This window comes from Hypanus sabinus, chromosome 13 (genome assembly GCF_030144855.1).
Source record: "Hypanus sabinus isolate sHypSab1 chromosome 13, sHypSab1.hap1, whole genome shotgun sequence".
NCBI classification, from domain to species: Eukaryota; Metazoa; Chordata; class Chondrichthyes; order Myliobatiformes; family Dasyatidae; genus Hypanus; species Hypanus sabinus.
The window spans coordinates 77,608,826-77,631,832 of NC_082718.1; the positions used below are offsets into that span (position 1 = coordinate 77,608,826).

Here is a 23,007-nt window from a genome sequence, read left to right on the forward strand (position 1 = left end):
AAACTGTACTGGTTCTAGCACCTGTCTTGGCCATGCCACATGAAGATTCTGGAAATGTAAACAAGCTGGAAGCACTTAGTAAGTTGAGCAGAAATAGTTGTTTTGGGTCAATAGCCCTTCAAAGACAAATTAACCTAGAAGAAGAAATCATAGTATTTGGTTTCTATTTTCCTTGCCTTTGATAAGGTGTTTGGCAAATCTCCAAGTCGCGTCTTCCCCTAAACAAATGCCTCTGACTCCAGCTGAAAATCCACCATGTACCCATGATCTAGGTCTGTTCAAACCATCCTTGTTGGCTCCAGCAGCTGCTTTCATTTTTGACTGTGCAATCAGTGACCATCTCACCATCATAGTCCACAGGTCTGCTTTATCCTTTGCTATATTCCAAGTTCCAACATTTTTCAATACTTTCATTCAGATATAAGGAATTGTAAACTTATTTACATGTGAAAACTATTTCCTTCACCATCATTTAACTGTTACCGTGTCTGAGCCCATGTTGTGCTGACACTTGTGCTCTTGATTCCAAGCAATTGTTCCTCGTCAAGAAAAAAACCGCTGTGAAAACCCAGCTCTTGGCCTTGGTGTCTTGTGCCCATTTATTTTGCATGATTCTTCACCCTAGAGTAAATGTTTTGCCAGAATTCTTGGTCCAAACAGACCTTCCCTTCCCGTGTTTTACCCCCAGGTTTAGAGATTAGCTTTACTTGTCACATGCACATTGAAGTAATCCGTAAGTGAGGCATGCTACCTGTGCTCGCAGACATAACATTCTCTATTTCAACTTTTTTTATTGCCCTTATTCTATTTCTGAACTTGCATTCTGCTCCCTGACCAATTTTATTATCATTAAACACTCACTCGTCATTCCAAGTGCATTGTCGACTCTGGCGTTTCCTGGTCTTGTATTGAAAGAGACATCTTCATCAGCTGGGGTTGATCACAATGTCATGTCAATCGATAAAGCAAGCCAGGGCAGTACAATGTGGAGAGCAAGCTGTTACCCATGCAGTAAGCTCCCTTTCGTGCTTCTGATGAACCCAATGGAACAACAGAGACAAACAATTTGGCAGCAGTTGCAGTCGACTGCTTAGAAACTCCAGCTCCAGATTTTTCCTTGAGTTTTCTTCCCCATGAGTGTATTGAACTAACAACATATTTCCCATGAACATACTGTGTCCTAACAGGTGAGAGAGGCAATGTTGGTTAATCTTAACTACAAGCCTCAAGTGCAATTTACACTGACTAGGGTAGGTTACATCTGTCATACCATATTAGCAAATTCTTCAACTGAAGCAGGATTTTATTTGGGTTTTTAGAAAAGTTCAGCACAGAAACTGACCCTTGGGCCCATCTAGTCCATGCCAAGCCATTTAAACTGCCTACTCCCATCCATGTGCCTATCTACACTTCCCTTAAATGTTGATTGAGCTTGCATGCACCATTTGTGCTGGTAGCTTGTTCCACACTCACGACCCTCTGAGTGAAGAAATTTCCATTCCTGTTTCCCATACACTTCACCTTTGACCATTAACCCATAACCTCTGTAGTCCCACCCAAATGCCTGCTTGCATTTATCCTCAATTTTGAATACCTCTATCAAATCTCAATCTACTATGTTACAAAGAATAAGGTCATAACCTATTCAATATTTCCTTATTACTCAGACCTGATAACATCCTTGTACAATTTCTCTACTCTCAACTTTTATTTACAGCTTTCCTGTAGGTAGGTGACCAAAGCACACAATATTCCAAATTAGGCTTCACCCATGTCTTAAGTAACTTCAAAATAACAACTTCTATCTTGTACTCAATACATTGATCTATGAAGCTTTCTTTATGGCCCTATCTTTGTGATGCCATTTTCAATGATCATGGACCTGTGTTCCCAGGTCCCTTTGTTCAACCACACCCCTCAATAGTTCACTTTGTAAGACCTACACTGGCTGGTCCTACCAAAGTGTAACAAATTCCATCAGCAAGCCACAATGGCTTTCCTCATGCACAACACTCCCAATCTTGCTTATTTTCAAATTAGCAAACTAATTTTGCTAATTCAGTTAACCATATTATCATCCACATCATTGACATAGATGACAAAACAGACCCAGCACTGATCTCTGTGGCACTCCACTAGTCACAGGCCTCCAGTCAGAGAGGTAACTCTACTACCACTCTCTGGTTTCTACATACCCAATGTCTAATTCAATTTACTACCTTATCTTGAATGATGATTGATGGGACCAACCTCCCATGCGGAATCTTGCTAAAGTGTGTGTAGACAACATCCACCGCCTTGTCTTCATCAATTTTCCTGGTACCTTCCTCGGAAAAACTCTCAAAAGATTGATTCAACATGACCTACCATGCACGAAGCTATCCACGTCTATCCAAAATGGTACAAAGCTGCAAGTTTGCACCACTCAACATACACAAAATGCTGGAGGAACTCAGCAGGCCAGGCAACATTTATGGAAAAGAGTACAGTCGACCTTTTAGGCCGAGACCCTTCGTCGGGACTTCTCAGCCTAGTATATACACCAGCTGCATGAACCTGTCGTTCTCTGATACATGTCAGCAGTAAAGTAAAACCGGCTTCCTTTGCAACAACTTATGTTAGACGTTATCTTTACAATATATGCAAACTTCATTGTACGTATCTTACACGTTTGCAAACATAAAATGACACCAAATGCACGTTGAGGTCGGAGAAACAGTCTAAGGAAATATTAACCACGAGATTCTTAAGACATTGGGAATCCCAAACGACACAAAATGCTGGAAGGACTCAGCAGGTCAGGCAGCATCTATTGAAAAGAAGAAATAGTCGACATTTCATCAGATTTCAAAGGAAGGAGACATAACCCAGAATAATAAAGTTGGGGAGAGGGTGGCGTACAAGTTCAGCAGGTGATGAGTGAGACCAGATGGATGGGGGGTGGGCGAGGAGCTTTCACATCATTTCAAGTGGGAAGGAAGCTGCTGCTGAACCTTGAGGTTTAAATTTGGAAATAAAAACAGGAAGTTAAGATACAACATTCAAAATTGGAAGTAAAAAGCAGAAAAAGGTTGCAGTTGATGAGCAATGACCGAAAGTAAGATTGGTATTAATACACCCAAATGCAGTTTGCATGACTATATGCCACGTGTATGCAGATATCCTGTCGTAATATCCGGTGACGCAACTGCTGGAGGCGGCTTCCGCCCTGGGGCAGGCGGGGTTACTGGCGTCGTTGCTGAGGTGAGTGACATGGTGGGGCGGGGGGGGGGGGGCAATATTTTACCACCTGGACCGGGGGTGGTTTCTGACATGAAGCACTCTTTCTTCATTCGTGGACCTGTTGAGCGTTTGTTATACTGTCTGCTTTTAGCTTCAAACATTAAAACGGCTCCTCGCTTTATAGAAGCTGTCCGACCTGTTGACAGTTTGTAGCATTACCTGCTTTTATTTGTTTTACAGTATTTTTTGATGAAGAAGGATATTTGATTATTGTAGTCTTGAGTTTAAAGACAGTGTTACGTAATTGAGTTTGCTGGTAGCTTTGGCCGGCTTCTTGACCCCAGTAGTGAGAGTCATTGTTGAGGTCCCGATGTTTTTTGCTCATTATCTCAGACTGTGGCAGTTTGGTGAAAATGAACTACATCAGAGTCCTTCAAATCTTTTTTTTTCATGTCGTTGAGTTCCATTAAATATAAACTACTCTATATGGTGCAAAAGGATTTGAGTACAAGCATCAGTACCTCTTACTGAAATTAAATAAGTCCCTAGACTCTTACCAGGTCTTGCTACCCAAGGAAAGCTTGTGCTAGAGATTGTGCAGTGCAGCTTCCCCAGATTGACGAGATGGGGAGGAATAATCTCATCAAAATATAGATCCTTAGAATGTTTGACATATTTTCCGTGGTGTTATTGCCATCAGGATTCACATATCAAAATAAGGGTCTAGATGAACAAATATCTTGACTCTAAAGTTAGTGAAATTGTGGAATTCTGTGCATGAGGAATATTGTGAAGGCTTAATTGCTGAGCAAATGGATTTTAAAAATATATTAAAAGAATCAATGGACATGGGGTTGGTGCTCAGAAGTGGTTCTGAGGTAATAAATCAAATTGCGTCTTAATAAATGACAGAGCATTGAAAAGGCCAGGGTCCCCTACCTCTTTTATTTGATCTTGTGTAAGGAGAGCCTTAAAAGCAGGAGAATTAGAGGGCTAGGAAGACAGTTTGGATCTTATGACTTTAGCAGCCCCTGGATGAGCAATTAAAGTTAAGAGGTGCAGTTGAGGAGATGCAAGAATAATGTTATTGAGGCTGCTTATTTTCACCATTACAATTATGGGCATTATCTCGGTTACTGACACTGGATAACCTTTGTCACTCCCTGATTCTTTTATCTTGCTGCCTTCCCATTCAACACCAATGTCTATTCTTCAAAACTATGCAGTCGTACTACAATCTCGCATTACTGCTTATGTCATGATCCAATTAATTTCATTTAAAATTCTTGCATTTTTGCTTCTTGCTGGAGTCTTGCCTCCCATTTTTCTGAACTGTTTTGTACAGCTTCAATTCTATTTCGTTACAGAAGAAATGTCACAAATTGCCAAATTAACCACCTTGACCTCTTGCAATGAACTCTTCAAGATTTAACTTAATATTTTGCAGAACAAATTATAAAAAGGAATGAATTTTGACAAGTGAATCTTCATACAATAGAATCATTCTATGGAAATGTTTGATCATAGTCATTGTAATTGATTCGGCATTAAATGATATTTTGTCAGGAATAACGTTGTTTGCTCACTGGTGTTTAAGCATTTTCATTTTTTGTCAAATGGTACCACAAGAAATAATTTATTTACAATGTATCGTAACTGAGTAGATTATGCTGTTCCTCCTCTAGACATTGAAACTTGGACTCATTAAGAAATGAAAAATGTTCAAACAGCAATAAATTGTTCTTGCAAAGTGACTTCAGTGGCCTCTTGGATCAGGTTATCAACCTGGTTGGCAGTTGGAAAGTTCATGGATACCTGTGTCTAATTTTGTTATAATTTGGCTTTACATCAACTTGTGTAATAGAGTGTTTGCCTTCATAATTAAATAGATGCTGCTGTTCTGTGGCCTACATCAAAACATTGCCCAAAAGTGGCTTGGGAGATTTAGTTTATTTTTAATTCATGTGGTGGTGACTCAGGACTGCATTCAAATAGTTTTTAAGATGTTTTCTATTTTAAATAGAGCAAATGTCCATCTTCAAGATTATTTGTAGCTATTTACCACAATTAAATATACGTTAAGTTGTGTATAAGAAGAGCCTTACAGGAGAGCTTAGGTAGAGAGTTTGAGGGTTATGCCTTGGCAGAGCACTTAAAATTGCAGATGAAAATCTTTCTATTTTGTTACTAAAACCTTATTTGATATTTCTTAGGCTTCTGAAGTGATCTTTTTTCTGAAGCTCTAGTATAGTTTAAAGTTTGAAAAGTACCAATGGCCTAGCAATATTCATGTTGTATGAGGCTAAACTTTGCCCCATCCTTCACAAAGACTATGAGGATAAAAAGTTGTCCTTGTGCTGTATCTTTAATTTACTCATGTTTTTCTGACTGCTGCCAGATAGGTAACAGTTAGAAATCATCTGGCAAATACAGGCTGCCCACCTGAAAGCTGAACGGATCATTTAGAGAGAGGGATTTTAGAGGCGAGTAGGGTATAATTGATGTCACCTCCAGTCTCAGCTTTTCTAATACACTACCTGCTGCTCCGATCTCCCAATTTCCCTCATTCCGCCATGTCAATGAATCATACAGCATGCAAGTAGACCTGCTGACCTGACTGGAGACTTCCTTCTAAACTGGTCCTACTTTCCTTAATTTGGCCTATATCTCGCTAAACCTTTCCTATCCATGTGCCTAATCTAAGTAGTTTTTAAATGTTGATTATGTACCAGCCTCAACCACTTCCTCTGTGGCTTATTCCATGTACTGACAACCCTTTGGATGATAAAATTGTGCCTCAAATTCTTTATTTAAATTATCCCCATCTCACCTTGTGCCTCATGATTTTGTATACCTTTATGTGATCAACTCTTCTTCTTCACCTCAATGGAAAAAGAAGGCCCAGTTTGTTCAGCCTGTCTCTATAGCTCCATCCCTTGAGTCCTTGCAACATCCTCGTAAGTTTCCTCTGCACTCTTTCCTGCTTAAGGGCATCTTTCCCATTAGCAGAGTGACCAAAACTGAACACAGTATTACAAATTCGGCCTCACTTTTCTTTTATAGCTGCAACATAATGTGTCCAAACCCTGCTAAGTTATTAATTCATGGGAGGCATTCAGTTGAGACTGATCCTTCTCTTAACCTGCAAATTCAGACCCAGATATCTGACTTGTAGCTTTATGCCAGGTGAGAACAGCAAATTCAAATCAGGCTAGGAATCTTAGATATTTCCTTTTCTAAACAGTAATGACCTTTTACCACATAGGTAGAGATTAGGTAGAGATTTTTTGGGGTAAATGAATCATGCTTGTAATCACTGTGCCCTCTAAGCTGTGCAATAAACTAAACTTGTTCCTGCCATATAGCACATCTATGTAGCTGGAATTTTCTTTGATGTTAATATAATTTTGAAATTATGCTAATATAATTTTGGAAGCTATGTTAATGTAATTGTGAAATACTCTGCAATTAATTACATTAATGAATATCATCCAGAAATTTCCTAAACAATAAGCGTAACACAACCGTAACTTTGAAATGTTTTGGAGCTTCAACATTGCCAGTGTTTCAAGTTACAACACTTACAAGTAGCAACAATACAGAATGGAAGTATCATTATAAACCATTGGCTGGCTGAATGCAAAGCCACCTAGTCAAAACATTTTATTTTTGCCATTGTGCCTGACAGTTGCCTTGACTGCCTAATATCATTTACTTGTGTTATGAGTTATAACCATATAACAATTACAGCATGGAAACAGGCCATCTAGGCCCTTCTAGTCCGTGCCGAATGCTTACTCTCACCTAGTGCCACTGACCTGCACTCAGCCCATAACCCTCCATTCCTTTCCTGTCCATATACCCATCCAATTTTACTTTAAATGACAATATCAAACCTGCCTCTACCACTTCTACTGGAAGCTCATTCCACATAGCTACCACTCTGAGTAAACAAATTCCCCCTCGTGTTACCCTTAAACTTTTGCCCCCAACTCTCAATTCATGTCCTCTTGTTTGAATCTCCCCTACTCTCAATGGAAAAAGCCTATCCATGTCAACTCTATCCCCCTCATAATTTTAAATACCCTCTATCAAGTCCCCCCTCAACCTTCTACACTCCAAAGAATAAAGACCTAACTTGTTCAACCTTTCTCTGTAACTTAGGTGCTGAAAACCAGGTAACGTTCTAGTAAATCTCTGTACTCTCTCTATTTTGTTGACATCGTTCCTATAATTGGGTGACCAGACCTGTACACAATATGTACAGTTGTGGCTTGTGTTTGTTTGATGTATATATTACAAAAAAAATTTAAGTGCCATGCGGTTTTCAGGCCGTGTTTAAAAAAAATAATTTTCTTGCTCAGAGCATTGGTTGGTCCACCCAGCCTTAAAAAATAGAGGGAATGTTGCTTACAATATTATTATACTATTCAAATATATTAACCTCCAGAGAGATTTGCTGTGAGATTTCTCTAAAGTTTTATATTGTGGTTTCTTCTTACCCCCAAGTGGATCACAGTTTTTAATAACACCTGCTACATTTCAGTTGGCTTTGTGTCACATGTGATCCAGTGATTGGTTTTCAGTTGATGTTAGGTATGTGTTTTCTGCTTTTTACACACACCCAATTGTGATGTTACAGTGTTAGCATGTTTCTAGTTTAGTTTTCTGTATATATTTATCATATAGGACGTGTTCTTTTCAAGTATTTAAAGAAAATGACATGCTAGTTAACATTTGCAATTCATTCAATTGCCACAGGAGGGCAAATATTTCACATAGAGCCAAGCGGAATTTTTTTACTTTGCCTTGCAGATTGTGCTTTCATTAGAACCTAGAACTTGGGTGTTATTCATTCTTGTGTAATGAACTAATAATTTTAACTTGTACACAAATATAGATGTTTTTGACTCTTGTCCTCTTCTGAAACTTCATTTGCAGAATTCTGTGTATGTTGTTTAGAATCACATTCTAAAAATGCTACATCAATATTATGGTCACATATAGGAAGAAGAACAATCTCCAGTTCTCTGGGATAGGTTTACAAATTAGATCAATGGTCAAACAGTACTACCATTGGGTGAGTGAGACTTTTTACTGTGTACATAGCACAGGGAATTCATTCTGCATTTTAAGGTAACAAATTTGTTCAATATTTGCATCCAGCATTATGTACTCAGCATATCACATTCCAAAATGTCACCCTTAGTTCAAATACAAAACATTAAGACTGCAAAACAGAGGAGCAGAATGGGCCAATTGACCCATCGAGTCTGCTCTGCCATTTGATCAAGGCAAATTTATTATTCCCTCTCAACCCATTTCTCCCTGTAACCTTTGATACTCTTCTTAATCAAGAAGTTATCAACCTCTGCTTTAAATATACCCAATGACTTGGCCTCCATAGATTTATGACTCTCTGATTTAAGAAATTCTTCCTCTTCTCTGTTCTAAAGGGAAAGTCTTATATTCTTAGACTGTGCCCTCTGGTCCTAGACTCTCCATCTGCTTAAAAACATCTTCTTCATATCCACTCTATTCATTCCTTTCAATATTCACTCAGTAGGTTTTAATGAGATTCCCCCCACCACCATTCCCCATGCTTCTAAGCTCCAGCAAGTACAGGCCCAGAGCCATTAAACGCTCCTCTTTCATCCTTGGGATCATTCTCCCAATCTTCTCTGGACCCTCTCCAGTACCAGCATACCCTTACTTGAAAATGGGGCCCAAAACTGTTCACAATACTCCAAGTGGGGTCTGACCAATGCCTAATAAACCTCAGCGTTATGTAGCAAACACGAGGAAATCTGCAGATGCTGGAATTTCAAACAACACACACAAAATGCTGGTGGAACACAGCAGGCCAGGCAGCATCTATCAGGAGAAGCACTGTCGATATTTCGGGCCGAGACCCTTTGTCAGGACTAACTGAAGGGAAAGATAGTAAGAGATTTGAAAGTAGTGGGGGGAGAGGGAAATGCGAAATGATAGGAGAAGGCCGGAGGGGGTGGGATGAAGCCAAGAGCTGGAATTGGCGAAAGTGATACAGAGCTGGAGAAGGGAAAGGATCATGGGACGGGAGGCCTCAGGAGAAAGAAGGGGGGGGAAGCACCAGAGGGAGATGGAGAACAGGCAAACAACTAAATATGTCAAGGATGGGGCAAGAAGGGGAGGGGGGCATTAACGGAAGTTAGAGAAGTCAATGTTCATGCCATCAGGTTGGAGGCTACCCAGCCGGTATATAATGTATTGTTCCTCCAACCTGAGTTTGGATTCATTTTGACAGTAGAGGAGGCCATGGATAGACATATCAGAATGGGAATGGGACGTGGAATTAAAATGTGTGGCCACTGGGAGATCCTGCTTTCTCTGGCGGACCGAGCGTGGGTGTTCAGTGAAATAGTCTCCCAGTCAGTGTCAGGTATCACCAATATATAAAAGGCCACACCGGGAGCACCGGACGCAGTGGAGAGGAATGAATAATGTTCAATAATCTCTGAATATTAAAATATGAATATCTATTCTTAATAAATCCAGTTTGATCCTTAGAAATAACCTTAGGTAAAATATTCTCGAGCCTGTTAGCCAAAACCCTAGAAAGAATTTTAGAAACCATATTTAATAAGGAAATTGGTCTGTAAGAGGCACATTCAGATAAATCTTTTCCATTTTTAAGAATTAATGAAATTGATGCCTCATACAAAGTCTTCGGGAGGGTCCCAGAAGATAGAGAATCAGTGAAAATTTGGCATAAGTAAGATGTATTTCAGTAAATGTCTTAAAAAAAATTCTATTGTAAATCCATCCAGTCCTGGACCTTTACCTGATTGAAAAGAGGACATAGCCCTTGCTATTTCCTCTAATTTAATAGATGCATCTAATGTATTCATATCTTGAATAGAAATTTTGGGTATATTCAATCTTTGCAAGAATCTATTCAGATTTATAAAGGTTAGAGTAGAAATCCAAAAATACCTTATTAATTTCCTGACAATCTGACATTTCAGTTCTATCAGTTCTTCATATTTTCAAAATCTGCCTTCTAGCCATAGTTGCTTTAAGTTGACTGGCCAATAGTTTACCTGACTTATCTCCATGTATATAAAATTGACTTTTAGATTTCAAAAGTTGATGCTCAATGGGAAAAGTCAAAAGCAGATCATAATGTGTTTGAAATTTCACCCTTTCCTTAGATAGATCTTCAGTAGGTGTTACTGAATAAACTTTATCTATTTCTTTAATCCTGTTGGTAATCACTAAAAGCTCTGCTTTAGTTTTCCTTCTTAAAGCTACTGAATATGAGATCATCTGTCCCCTAAGAAAAGATTTTATCGCATCCCAAATAATCAAATTTGACATACCCTCAGTTGTATTTAATTCAAAAGATAGAGAAATTTGCTCTTTAATAAAACTGACAAATGCTGAATTGTGCAGCAGTGTAGTATTAAAGCTCCACTGAGATGCATTCCGTATATTATCAGGGAACTTCAGTATTAGTGTTGTGGGCGCATGTTCCGACAACGCAACAGCAATATACACAGTCAACAACAAAAGGCACCAATCATGTATCCAAAAAAAATAATCAATGCTTGAATATTTATGATGTACATGTGGGGAAAAAAGAAAAAAATCCTTACCTTTAGATGGAGAAATCTCCAAATATCGACCAAACCATATTCTAGTAAAAAGGAATTAATATAGGTCGCAGCCTTACTAGGAAACCACGGATTGGTTGATGATCTATCAATTGAAGAATTGAGACAACAGTTAAAGTCACCGCCTATGATCAACTTATATTCATTTAAATTCGGCAACACAAAAAATAACCTCTTAAGAATTTCAGAGCTATCTACATTAGGTGCATACACATACATCAAAGCCACCTTTTGGCCACATAACAAACCAGTAACAACTAATTATCTTCCAATTGAATCAGTGACAGTATTAAAATGTACAAAAGGGATTTTAAAATTAATAAAAATAGATACCCCTCTAATTTTAGTTACTGATGAAGAATGAAACTGAGAGCCCCTCCAAAATTTAAAAAAGCAGTTTTCCTCCTCCCTACGGATATGTATCTCATGCAAAAATAATAATAGCGGCTTAGAGTGATTTTTAATTTCTTTAAGATCTTTCTATGCTTAATAGGTTGGTTCAAGCCATTTAGGTTCCAAGAGATTATATTAATTTTATTAACATTGATAATAAGGCTTTAATTTAAGATTTTTTAAAATAAGTTAGTACACAGCACAGACCAAACCCACAGGGAAGAACAAATTATGGATTCGATCAGAGAGAAAGAAAACAACATGATTGACAAGAAAAATTCTCAGGACTGCCCAGTCACAAAAGCCTACACTAGTAGCCCCACCCCTCCCCCAAAGCCCGAAAACTATCCAATAGGCGGACAGCATGCTAAACTCCCTAAACCAATCTCCAATAGGCAGACTTTTTGAAAAAAGTTATATGCTGACACCACTGGCACAATAACAGATACATAAAGAAATAAACAAATTCCAAATACTTTGATATTATATCTAACATAGGTTAGAATATAGTTAACAGTGGCCATCTTAAATTCATTTAATAAGAATTGATCATATATCCAAAAAAGATAGATCCAACCAAATAATTGTTATGTCTAGTGTTAAACTCTTACAAATCCTGAAGAAAAAAATAAAACAGCCAAAATGGTGTCTGGGCAGACATAAAACGTAGATTGGACTTTCAACGATCCAGCTACAAATGACTCCCAGCTAAGGGTTAAGTGTTTAAGTGACTTGCAAGACAGGCTTAAACTTTATAAATTTCCAAGCCTCTTCTGGGGAGTCAAACCATTTTGGGTGAGCGTTAGGCGGGGAGATTCTCAACAGAGCTGGATAACGCAAACAGGGATATTTAATTCTTTCTGCATAAACCTCTGGGGCAAAATCTTCAACTATACGAATCTCTACTCTATTATACAAACCCCATTTCCAGAAAAGTTGGGATATTTTCCAAAATGCAATAAAAACAAAAATCTGTGATATGTTAATTCACGTGAACCTTTATTTAACTGACAAAAGTACAAAGAAAAGATTTTCAATAGTTTTACTGACCAACTTAATTGTATTTTGTAAATATACACAAATTTAGAATTTGATGGCTGTCACACACTCAACAAAAGTTGGGACAGAGTTAAAATAAGATTGAAAGGTGCACAGAATATTCAAGTAACACTGGTTTGGAAGACTCCACATTAAGCAGGCTAATTGGTAGTAGGTGAGGTATCATGACTGGGTATAAAAGTTGCGTCCATTAAAGGCTCAGTCTTTGCAAGCAAGGATGGGCCGTGGCTCACCCCTTTGTGTCAAAATTCGTGAGAGAGTTGTTAGTCAGTTCAAAAGGAACATTTCCCAACGCAAGATTGCAGAGAATTTAGGTCTTTCGACATCTACAGTACATAATATTGTGAGAAGATTCAGAGACATCTCAGTGCGTAAAGGGCAAGGTCGGAAACCACTGTTGAATGCGCGTGATCTTCAAGACCTCAGGCAGCACTGCCTAAGAAACCGTCATGCTACTGTGACAATTATAGCCACCTGGGCTCGGGAGTACTTCGGAAAACCATTGTCACTTAACACAGTCCATCGCTGCATCCAGAAATGCAACTTGAAACTGTATTACGCAAGGAGGAAGCCATACATCAACTCTATGCAGAGTTCTCTGGGCCCGAGCTAATCTCAGATGGACCGAAAGACTGTGGAACCGTGTGCTGCGGTCAGATGAGTCCACATTTCAGCTAGTTTTCAGAAAAAACAGGCGTCAAGTTCTCCGTGCCAAAGATGAAAACGACCATCCTGATTGTTATCAGCGAAAGGTGCAAAAGCCAGCATCTGTGATGGTATGGGGGTGCATCAGTGCCCACGGCATGGGTGAGTTGCATGTATGTGAAGGTACCAATGACTCTGAGGTGTATATTAGGATTTTAGAGAGACATATGTTGCCATCAAGGCGACGTCTCTGCCTGGGACGTCCATGCTTATTTCAGCAGGACAATGCCAGACCACAGTCTGCACGGGCTACAACAGCGTGGCTTTGTAGCCTGCTGCCAGTCCAGATCTATCTCCTATTGAAAATGTATGGCGCATCATGAAGAGGAGAATCAGACAACGGCAACCACGGACTGTTGAGCAGCTGAAGTCTTATATCAAGCAAGAATGGACAAAATTTCCAATTGCAAATCTACTACAATTAGTATCCTCAGTTCCAAGACGATTAAAAGGTGTTATTAAAAGGAAAGGTGATGTAACACAATGGTAAACATGCCTCTGTCCCAACTTTTGTTGAGTGTGTTGCAGCCATCAAATTCGAAATTTGTGTATATTTACAAAATACAATTAAGTTGGTCAGTAAAACTATTGAAAATCTTTTCTTTGTGCTTGTCAGTTAAATAAAGGTTCACATGAATTAACATATCACAGATTTTTGTTTTTATTGCATTTTGGAAAATATCCTAACTTTTCTGGAAATGGGGTTTGTAAGTTAGCTTCCCCCGCTTCCCAGCATCTTGAGGAATTGCTTTTTTAGTAGCAAAGTAATGCAGACATAAAATCACCGGGCAAGGTTTCATCTCCACTGAAGGCTTCAATCTATCTTTGGAGGAGCTTCGAGTATCTCACTAAAAAGTGAGTATGGCATATTCATAAAAAACTGTAGTGGCTCACCGGTTTCCATGTTTTCAGGCAAGCCCAGTATGCGTTAATTCATCCTACGACTTCTGCTTTCCAGATCAATCGTTTTCTTCTTAGTTCTCAATAATTTTGAAGTAACCTCAACAATTTTCTTTTCCATAGTAGATACCTTTAATTCTTGTTCTTTAATCACTTGATTCACTGTCTAATGTTCTCTTCCGAATCTATTAGTGTCCTTTTTAAGTGTATGATATTGAAATTCCAGATTCCTGGACAGCAGAGACAGTATTTTCAAGCTTTTCATTAGCATTCGTCAGTTTATCAATCTTAGCGTCCACCATTCCGATCTTGGTGTTAATATCTTGCATCAAAGAAAACATTCTTTCTGAAGTAGAGACTTCCTCTGCCTCCTTTGTTTGTTCAGCTTCGGAAACAATTTTGCCATTAATTCAATCCCAGTTCGGGTTCCAGCCATCATAATTAAATCATAAGTCATTCACTAAAAGTAATAAATCTTCAAAGTTTAGACAAAACTAGCAGTGGAAAGCAAGTTGTAAAAGGAAGGAGTAGCGCCATCAGGCGTCTTACTCCATGGGCTACCAAGAGGAGACTCCCCAGTGTTTCAAATTGTCCCCAGGTGTAACCTATCTTCAACAGGAATCCCAAAGACCCTCATCCCTGGGAAAGGTGTTTCTGTAGCACTCGGTTTTTTATGAAATGAGGTTGCTAGTCCCATGCCCAACCTTCCTCCTTTCACAGCCAGGGTTTCTTTATCAATCTTTTTATTTTACAGCCAGGCTTGGGACCATCCAAGGCAGAGTTCAAGATAAGCCTACTGTGCCCAATATGTTGGGCCTTGTGCATAGGCATGGGAGTTAGTCAGCACGAATCATGAGTTGCCACTGGTTCAGTTCGGCCAAATCTAATGTACTAGCAAGGAGTGCAAAATTATCAAGGACTTCCTCAAACATTTTTTTTAGTGAAAAGATTGCTGCTTTTGTGTGGAGTGCCACAGTTATGATTTTCATCAAGGCTGTGTCAGGTGTATCACAACGGTTATGTTGGTTTGACAAGATGTGCTTTATGGTCGCTGTTTAACATTCTACTGTTCCACAGCTGAGGAAGAATTAATAGGCAAAGTAACTATCATCATTCTTGCCTTATCCAGTCAAACTAGAACATCTCAGCTCTGACGCGTATGCTATTTGTTTAGAGATGCAGCATGGAACAGGTCCTACCGGCCCAATGAGCCACGCTGCCCAGCAACCCACTGATTTAACCCTAGCCTAATCATGAGACAATTTGCAATGACCAATTAACCTCCTAACCAGAACATCTTTGGACTGTGGAAGGAAACTGGAGCACCTCAAACTCCACTGCCTTAAGCTGTGCTTACTGCTACACTACCGTGGAGGAATGGAGGAAATATTTGATCAAGCTTGATTGGAACAACTGAATGGAAATGGTGTCACTAAGATCCCTGATGTCTGTTGCTTCCCTCAACTGATCTTTTTGATTTCTTCAAAGACAGGGTTCTGCTTAAACTACTGAATTGTAATTGTCTCTCTTCTCTTTTACCCTTTATACCATTGGTGTTTAGGGCAGTAATAAAGGTCCTCCATCTCTGGCGCTGTTCACAGCCTCTTTCATCGTGTCAGTAGCTGCCACCCCCAACCTCAGTTTTCTCTGTTGTCAGTCATGTAAGTCTTAAGGCTGATTTATACTTGTGAGTATGGGCTATGCCGTAACCCTGAGTTTTCACTTCTGCATCGTTCTACGTTGTAGCAAGCATGTGTTGCTGTGTGCCAAAACGCTAGTCGGTGTTGGGGTTTCTATGCCACTGTGTTGAGTTTCTTTGTGAGAGACATGGATGAGGAAATGCATTTCAAACACTTTCACATGTTGGCAGGTAGATTTGACAATTTGGTTCATCTATTTTGTATTGGTGTACGCACAGCCTACAGACATGGCAGAGAAGAAGCAACCGGAAATGTGTAGGAGGAAATGCGATGCTACCAAGCGGGCCAATCACAGTTGTTGCGGTCTGCACCACCACAACGCGTGAGTAACTTTTCTGGAGAGGTGCACGTCACCCTACAGCGTAGGGTTTGTGGTACCTACAGCGTAGATGCGACGCACAAGTATAAATCAGCCTTTAGGTGCAGAATCAGGAATGCCACCATACCCAGATGTAGAATTCTTCATAGCTCTCTGGTCATTGAGGCATACAAGGCTCCAAACCATGACAAGGTTTTATGGTCCTTTTTTTGGTAATTGTACTGGAACTATAAACTTTTATTTCCTTATGTATTTTTAAATATTTAATAATGATCAATAGATCAACTCTGTTATTCTAATATACTGCTACCTCAATTAGTTTCCATTTTGTGGACCTCCCATCATCAGAAGCATAATTGGCTGTAAAAGGTACTGAGTGACAGTCATGTTAGATTCAGTCTTGACACATGCTTTTCAGCAAAGCAATGCACATGAAACTGCCATAGAATCACCATTTTCAGTACCCAGTGCATCTTCGATCTTGACTGAACTGCAGCCTAGATGTGAAGACACTTCCTCAGGTGAGGACAAAATCAGTGAATGAACTGCATATTTTCCTGGCCATGGTGGGTTAAAAATGTCAGCATGTGATGTTTCAGTGGGGAAACCAGGATTTCAAAGGCTGTTTATCAAAGGGATGGAAGTTTTTCCAAATGCTCTCATTCAGCACATTCAATTGCTGAATGAATGTTACAGATGTTACCAACAATTACTAACCTCTTTATTTGTATGTATATTTTAATCTAGTCCGATTAGCTGCTGCCATGGTAGTGCGTCAGGGGTTGGAGGATGTGAAGTATTTTCTTACCGACAGGCCACCGCTGGTTGTGTTTATTCTGTGCATCAGTTCTTTGGCAGTCGCTTTCTTCAGTTTAGGCATCTATATCCAGTCACATGAAATCACAAACCCTGATGTGCCTCAGGTAAGCTGTCAAAATGCAATGTGAAAGCAACTCTATGTCATGCTGCATTGGTGTTCGCAAGCTTGTGCACTGATTTCTACCCCCTCTGCTTTTTCTGCATATGCTAATATGAAGGCAAATGTGTATAGTTATGAAATCAATTTACCCTTCCATTTGTGGAGCTAGGCATCGTAATTAAAATAACTGATGTTTGTTACTTATTATCAAAACCAACATTTTTATATCAGAAATTACACATTTTATTTCCTCATCATTTCCCTTGATGAAACACTAAAACAGTTTTTAAAAAAATACACCCAAGATGCCTAATCAGTGTAGAATTACTTCATTTCAATTGTTATGGAAAAGAGTTTGCTGTGGTTGGTCTGGCTGTCAACCTCTATTTAGCTGAAGCTTGTTTTGGAAAGCCATCTGTAACAGATTTGAGTAACCTTGCACTTTAAAGGTATCATCTTTTAGATGAAATGTTAAAACTGTCTGTTCTTCCAACTGGATGCAAAAGTTGTTGTGGCATATTTGGAAAGAGATCAGACAAGTCTTGACTAGTATTTTTTTTAACCCAACCAGCACCCACAGAACCAAGAGTACACTTAGCCCCTAAGAAACCACAGACAAGACGAATTGTTTCAAAGTAAGAGTCCAACCCTGGTTGGCATACTTCATAAGCGATCCAAGGTGGTAATATTTGGCAATTTTTTGTTGTTTTTTTTTTGAGGGCATCATACCTAAGACTGCTGGTGTCCATATAATTATTGAGTAATGATGAGAACTCAGAATCTTAACTTATACCTCCAAATAATTATAGTATCTCAAATGGCTGGCCAAAGCCTAGCTTTATGATGAATCCTAGACTATTATCAGCAATAGTAGTGAGAGAAAACCCCATGTTTTTGATCATAATCCCATAGATGCCTTTTGCCACATGTGTACGTCTGTCATTTAATGAAAAGATTCAACTTCAATGATGAAAAGGGATAACAGTTGCCTCAGTTCTCACAAGGTGATAATGCAAGTATTGTGTGTTTTCTGCAGGGCCATGAAACAAAATCCCAAATTTAATTCATTATTTTTTGAGGGGGGGGGGGGAAAGAAAAAAAAATTGCCTAAGATTGGTGCTACTGAGAAGCCATCCCATGTAATGCTGAAATATGTCTGTTTGTTTTAATTTAGATCTGGAATACAGTCCTTCAGTCTCTTAGTAAACTGAAATTCTGTCAATTTAAAAATAAAAGTTTGGAAGCTCTCCCTGCCCTTGTTGGGCATGGTTCCATAAGGAGGCGACCAGACCCTGACCCATTAGCTCATACCACTACAGGACAGCCTTCAACTGTTGTTTCTACACCAAGTGCACCAGTCAGTGTCTCCCTGCTGGTGCCAATGAGCTTTGACTTAAAGGAGCCATACAAAAGATTTTATAGCAATGTAACTTTTCTCCAGGCTGTGGTAACTGGAAGTCTGCTAGGGCTAAGAGGTAAGCACAAATATTTGATATTGATCCCCTCAGAACTAATAACTAAAGGCAGCACTCATGAAACTCATCTGTAATTTTATGTTTCTGTGCCATTTGAAAAGATGAAAACTTGCATGTTGACAATGATGGTTTCAAATGCTCAAGTGTTATCTGTACACCAAAGACCCCATTTTCTGGTATAACTTTTGGGAACCCGAACAGCTCCTGCTTTGGCTTCTGCCCGTTTATTATAACTCATGCCTCTGTTTTATGCTTTTGTTTTGTGATGTTTAAAGGTACTATGTAAATATAGTGTAACTGTGAGCAGTTTTGGGCCCCATTTCTAAGAAAAGATGTGCTGTCATTAGAAGAGTTTCATGGGCATGATCTGATTTAAAAAAAAGGGTTAATGTATGAGGAGCGCTTGATGGCTCGAGGCACGTGCTCACTGTAGTTTACAAGAAAGAGAGGGGATTTAATTGAAACCTATTGAATACTGAAAGTCTTAGGTCAGGGGTTCCCAACCTGGGGTCCATGGACCCTTAATAGAATTGGTGCATGGCATAAAAATGGTTGGGAATCCCTGGCTTAGATACAGTGGATGTGGAGACAATGTTTTGTTTAGTGGGGGAGACTAGGACCAGAGAGGACAGCTTCAGAATAGAAAGTAGTACCTTTATAACAGAGATGAGGAGGAATTTCTTTAGCCAGAGGGTGGTGAATCTGTGGAATTCATTGCCACAGACAGCTGTGGAATCCATGCCATTTATAATATTTAAAGCAGAGGTTGATGTGTTTTGATTAGTTGGGGGTGGGGGGTCAAAGCTTCTGAAGAGAAGGCAGGACAATGGAGCTTGAGAAGGATAATAAATCAGCTGTGATGGAATGGCAGAAAGATCATATGGCATTACGGAAAAGATACTGGCATGGATAGAGGTTTGGCTGACAGGCAGGAGGCAGCGAGTGGGAATAAAGGGGGCCTTTTCTGGTTGGCTCTCAGTGACTAGTGGTGTCCCTCAGGGATCAGTATTGGGACTGCTGCTTTTCACATTGTTTGTCAATGATTTGGATAATGGAATTGATGGCTTTGTGATAGGTGGAGGGGTAGGTAGTGCTGAGGAAGCAATGTGATTGCAGCAGGACAGACAAATTGGAAATATGGGCAAAGAAGTGACAGATGTAATACAGTGTTGGGATGTATGATACATTTTAGTAAAAGGAACAATAGTGTAGACTATTATCTAAATGCAGAAAAAATTCAAACATCAGAGGTGCAAATGGACTAGGAGTCCTCGTGCAAGACTCCCATTAGATTGAGTCTGTGGTAAAGAAGGCAAATACAATGTTGGCATTTATTTCAAGGGGATTAGAATATAATAGCAAGGAGATAATGCTGCGGCTTTATAAGACACTGGTCAGGCCACACTTGGAGTATTGTCAATAGTTTTGGGCCCCTTATATCAGAAAATATATGTTGTCATTGGAGAAGATTCACAAGGATAATTCCGGGAATTAAGGGGTTAACGTATGAGGAGCATTTGGGCGCTTTGGGCCTGTACTCACTGGAATTTAGAAGATGCAAGTGGGGGGGGGGGGGCGGGTCTCATTGAAACCTACTGAATGTTGAAAGGACTAGATAGGGTGGATGTGGAGAGAATGTTTCCTATGGTGGGGGTATCCAGAACTTGAGGGCACAGCCTCAAAATTGAGGGGCGACCTTTTAAAACAAAGGTAAGGAGGAATTTTTTTAGCCAAAGAGTTGGAAAATCTGTGGCATACTCTGCCATAGACTGTGGTGGAAGCCAAGTCCCAGGATATATTTAAAGCAGAAGTTGACTGATTCCTGATTGGTTGGGCATCAAGGGATATAGTGGGAAGGCAGGCGTATGGGGTTGAGTAGGATCTAGGATCAGCCAGGATGGAATGGTGGAACAGATTCAATGGGCTGAATGGCCTAATTCTCCTATATCTTATGGACTTATATTTACCGCTGTTTGTATGATTTGAGCTGTTGCATTCTGCTCTTCCTATTGCCCAATCAAACTTTAATATTATATATAAAAGTAATCAGTTGTGGTCTGGTTTCAGAATTGGTGGCAATGGTGCAGATTGTGAGCATCTTAATTCCAAGTGTTATAAAAAGGGGGGAAAGATTCAATTGACATTGTGGTTAATTTTAGAGCCATATTTGTGTAATCCTCTAGTCTCATTTTAAAAATAGTTTAAGAACATTTGAGAAATTTATCTGGAGATTCTTAATTATTTTTGCTTGGTATCATTTTAAGTGGTTGCTGTCCCCTTCTTTATATTTTAGATTCTAAGGCAAAGGAACTGATTAACATCATGCTCATGTCACAATGGACACCTGAACATTACCTTTCACAAGTAAATTCCACAAATACCGAGAATCACCTTAGCTGTATCACAATGACTGCAGCTGCACATGTTCTCCCTCAAGAAAGGTCCGTGAAACATGAGCTGAGAAGAATCTGCTAATGTTATGTTGAAACTCCACTGCCTTAAACTGTGCTTACTGCTCTTTGCTGCTATTCTCTTTGTACTTTGTTGAATGAATACTTGTTAACTGCTATATCTGATGAGGATTACAATGATGAAACAGGAGGAAGTGGATAGGGAGGGAGGGATGACTACAGACCTTCATTAAAAATATCAAGCTGTTAATTTATCAATGGAACCAATTTTTCATGCCCATCTTTGATAGATGAAACTCTTCATACACACCAAATAAAGGAATAGGTGGATATGGGAAAGAATGAATGAAATAAATTAGTGGAATTACATAATTTCAGTCACGGATGCACCATCCTTATTGCCTACATCTCATGAGAATATAGCAGTATATCCTTCTGAGATGTGGGTGACAAGATACTGAGAGTATGTTTATGATCTTTTGCTGCTGTAGCCCATAGACTTCAAGTTTCGACATGTGCATTCAGAGATGCTCTTCTGCATGTCACCGTTGTAAAGCAAGGCTTTTTGAGTTATTGCCACCTTCCTGTCAGCTTTAACCAGTCTGGTCATTCTCCTCTCATCTCTCTCATTAACAAGGTGTTTTGCCCACAGAGATACCGCTCACTAGATGTGTTTTTGTGTTTCACCCCATTCTCTGTAAGCTCTAGAGATGGTCATGAAAATCCCAAGATTTAAGTAGTTTCTGCAATACTCCAACCTCCCCTGTATGGACCAATAATCATTCCACAGTCAAAGTCACTTTGATCAAATTTCTTCCCCTTTCTGATGCTTGGTTTGAACAACAACTGAACCTCTTGACCACATCTGGATGCTTTTATGCGTTGAGTAGTTGCCACATGATTGGGTGATCAGATATATTGTTGTAGAATAAATCTATCTGAATCTCTAATGTTTCCCAGTTAAGGAAATCTCTGCTTTATACAAGAGCTCAAACTCATTAGTATGGTTGACTCTTAACACTTGATTACAGACAAGAGATGTCAGCACCATCCACACTTTGTGGGCAGTTAGCAGCGTTTTTTCCTGACAGATAGTCACCATTCTTCACTATCACCAGCTTGCCCTGAGTTTGATGCTGTTCCATAACCACAATGTCAAATTTGCTGAGTAGAATGATCTCTTTTTAACTTTGCATCAGAGTTTTGTTCATGGGCAGTAGCCTCCATAGTATCCAGGACATCCTCAAGGAGCAATGCTTCAAAAAGGCAGTATCCATTATTATGGACCACCCCCCCCCCCCCCATCACCCAGGTCATACCTCGTTCTCATTACTACCTTCAGGAAGGAGGTACAGAAGTCTGAAGAGACACACTCAACAATTCAAGAATAGATCCTTCCCCTGTGCCGTCAGATTTGTGAATGAACATTGAATCCATTTTTTATTTCTATTATTTAATTTAATTATATATATATAGTGATGAATATTTTTCTATTATTACATATTGCATTGTACTGCTGCTACAAAGACAAATTTCATGACATGTGCACGTAATGTTAAACCTAATTCTAATTCTCCCTCATCTCCATAGTCCATGACATTAATTTCATCGTACCTGTGTCTTTTTGTCAGCATCAGGCAGAGCATTATGATTACTAGTGACGTTAACTATATATTTTTTGATTGTTTTTATCAGATATTTTCCTTCCTGTAACTTGGAGAATCTCACCAATACATCTTTGTACCAGATCACATTGGCAGAGAGCTCTGAGAAGGCATCTTCACAAAGTCACACTTCTGTTCAGTGCTACGTGGCACAGTACAAACCTGAACCTAATTTTACCATTCTGCTTTTGGAGGTAATATGTGAATTAAAAACTTCTCCGTTTAATACTCTTTGATTGTTTAGTAACCCAGAAAAAATTACCTACATGTTACAAATATTTAATCTACCGTGTGCAATTCAAAATTTATCCCTGAAGTATAAGAATCTAAATTTCTGATACTTGCCATTACAAAAGAGCAATATTCAAACCAGAAGCTTAGTGCTCTTTATTAGATGGAGATGGTAAGTATACGGTGGCCCTCTTTTTCTGATTAGTTTAATGAAATTAATTACATGAAATAGCTCTTGAAGCTACATGAAAATAGAGGAAGCTTGAGGAAGACAGTTGATTTTCAGTTGTAGATTTGGAAATAAGTAGAATTTGTTTTAACAAATATATCTGTTTGGAACCATTCTTTAAATTA

The 23,007-nt window shown here is 39.2% G+C and overlaps 1 protein-coding gene across 4 annotated transcripts in view; it reads left to right on the top strand.

Moving 5' to 3' along the window:
- Positions 1-2,384: 2,384 nt before the first annotated feature.
- The window catches only part of LOC132404012 (transmembrane protein 248-like), a 34,380-nt gene continuing 13,757 nt past the window's right edge, over positions 2,385-23,007 (top strand). For 2 of the 4 annotated variants that reach the window (XM_059987956.1, XM_059987954.1), the window contains exons 1-5: positions 13,668-15,956; positions 16,701-16,876; positions 18,047-18,347; positions 20,641-20,788; positions 22,454-22,616. In XM_059987956.1, the coding sequence (XP_059843939.1) occupies positions 15,905-15,956; positions 16,701-16,876; positions 18,047-18,347; positions 20,641-20,788; positions 22,454-22,616 (840 nt within the window). In that variant the 5' untranslated portion in view covers positions 13,668-15,904. Of the gene's footprint in view, positions 3,244-8,283; positions 8,303-13,667; positions 15,957-16,700; positions 16,877-18,046; positions 18,348-20,640; positions 20,789-22,453; positions 22,617-23,007 lie in introns of those variants that run through there. The other 2 variants (XM_059987957.1, XM_059987958.1) reach the window with 2 other exon arrangements.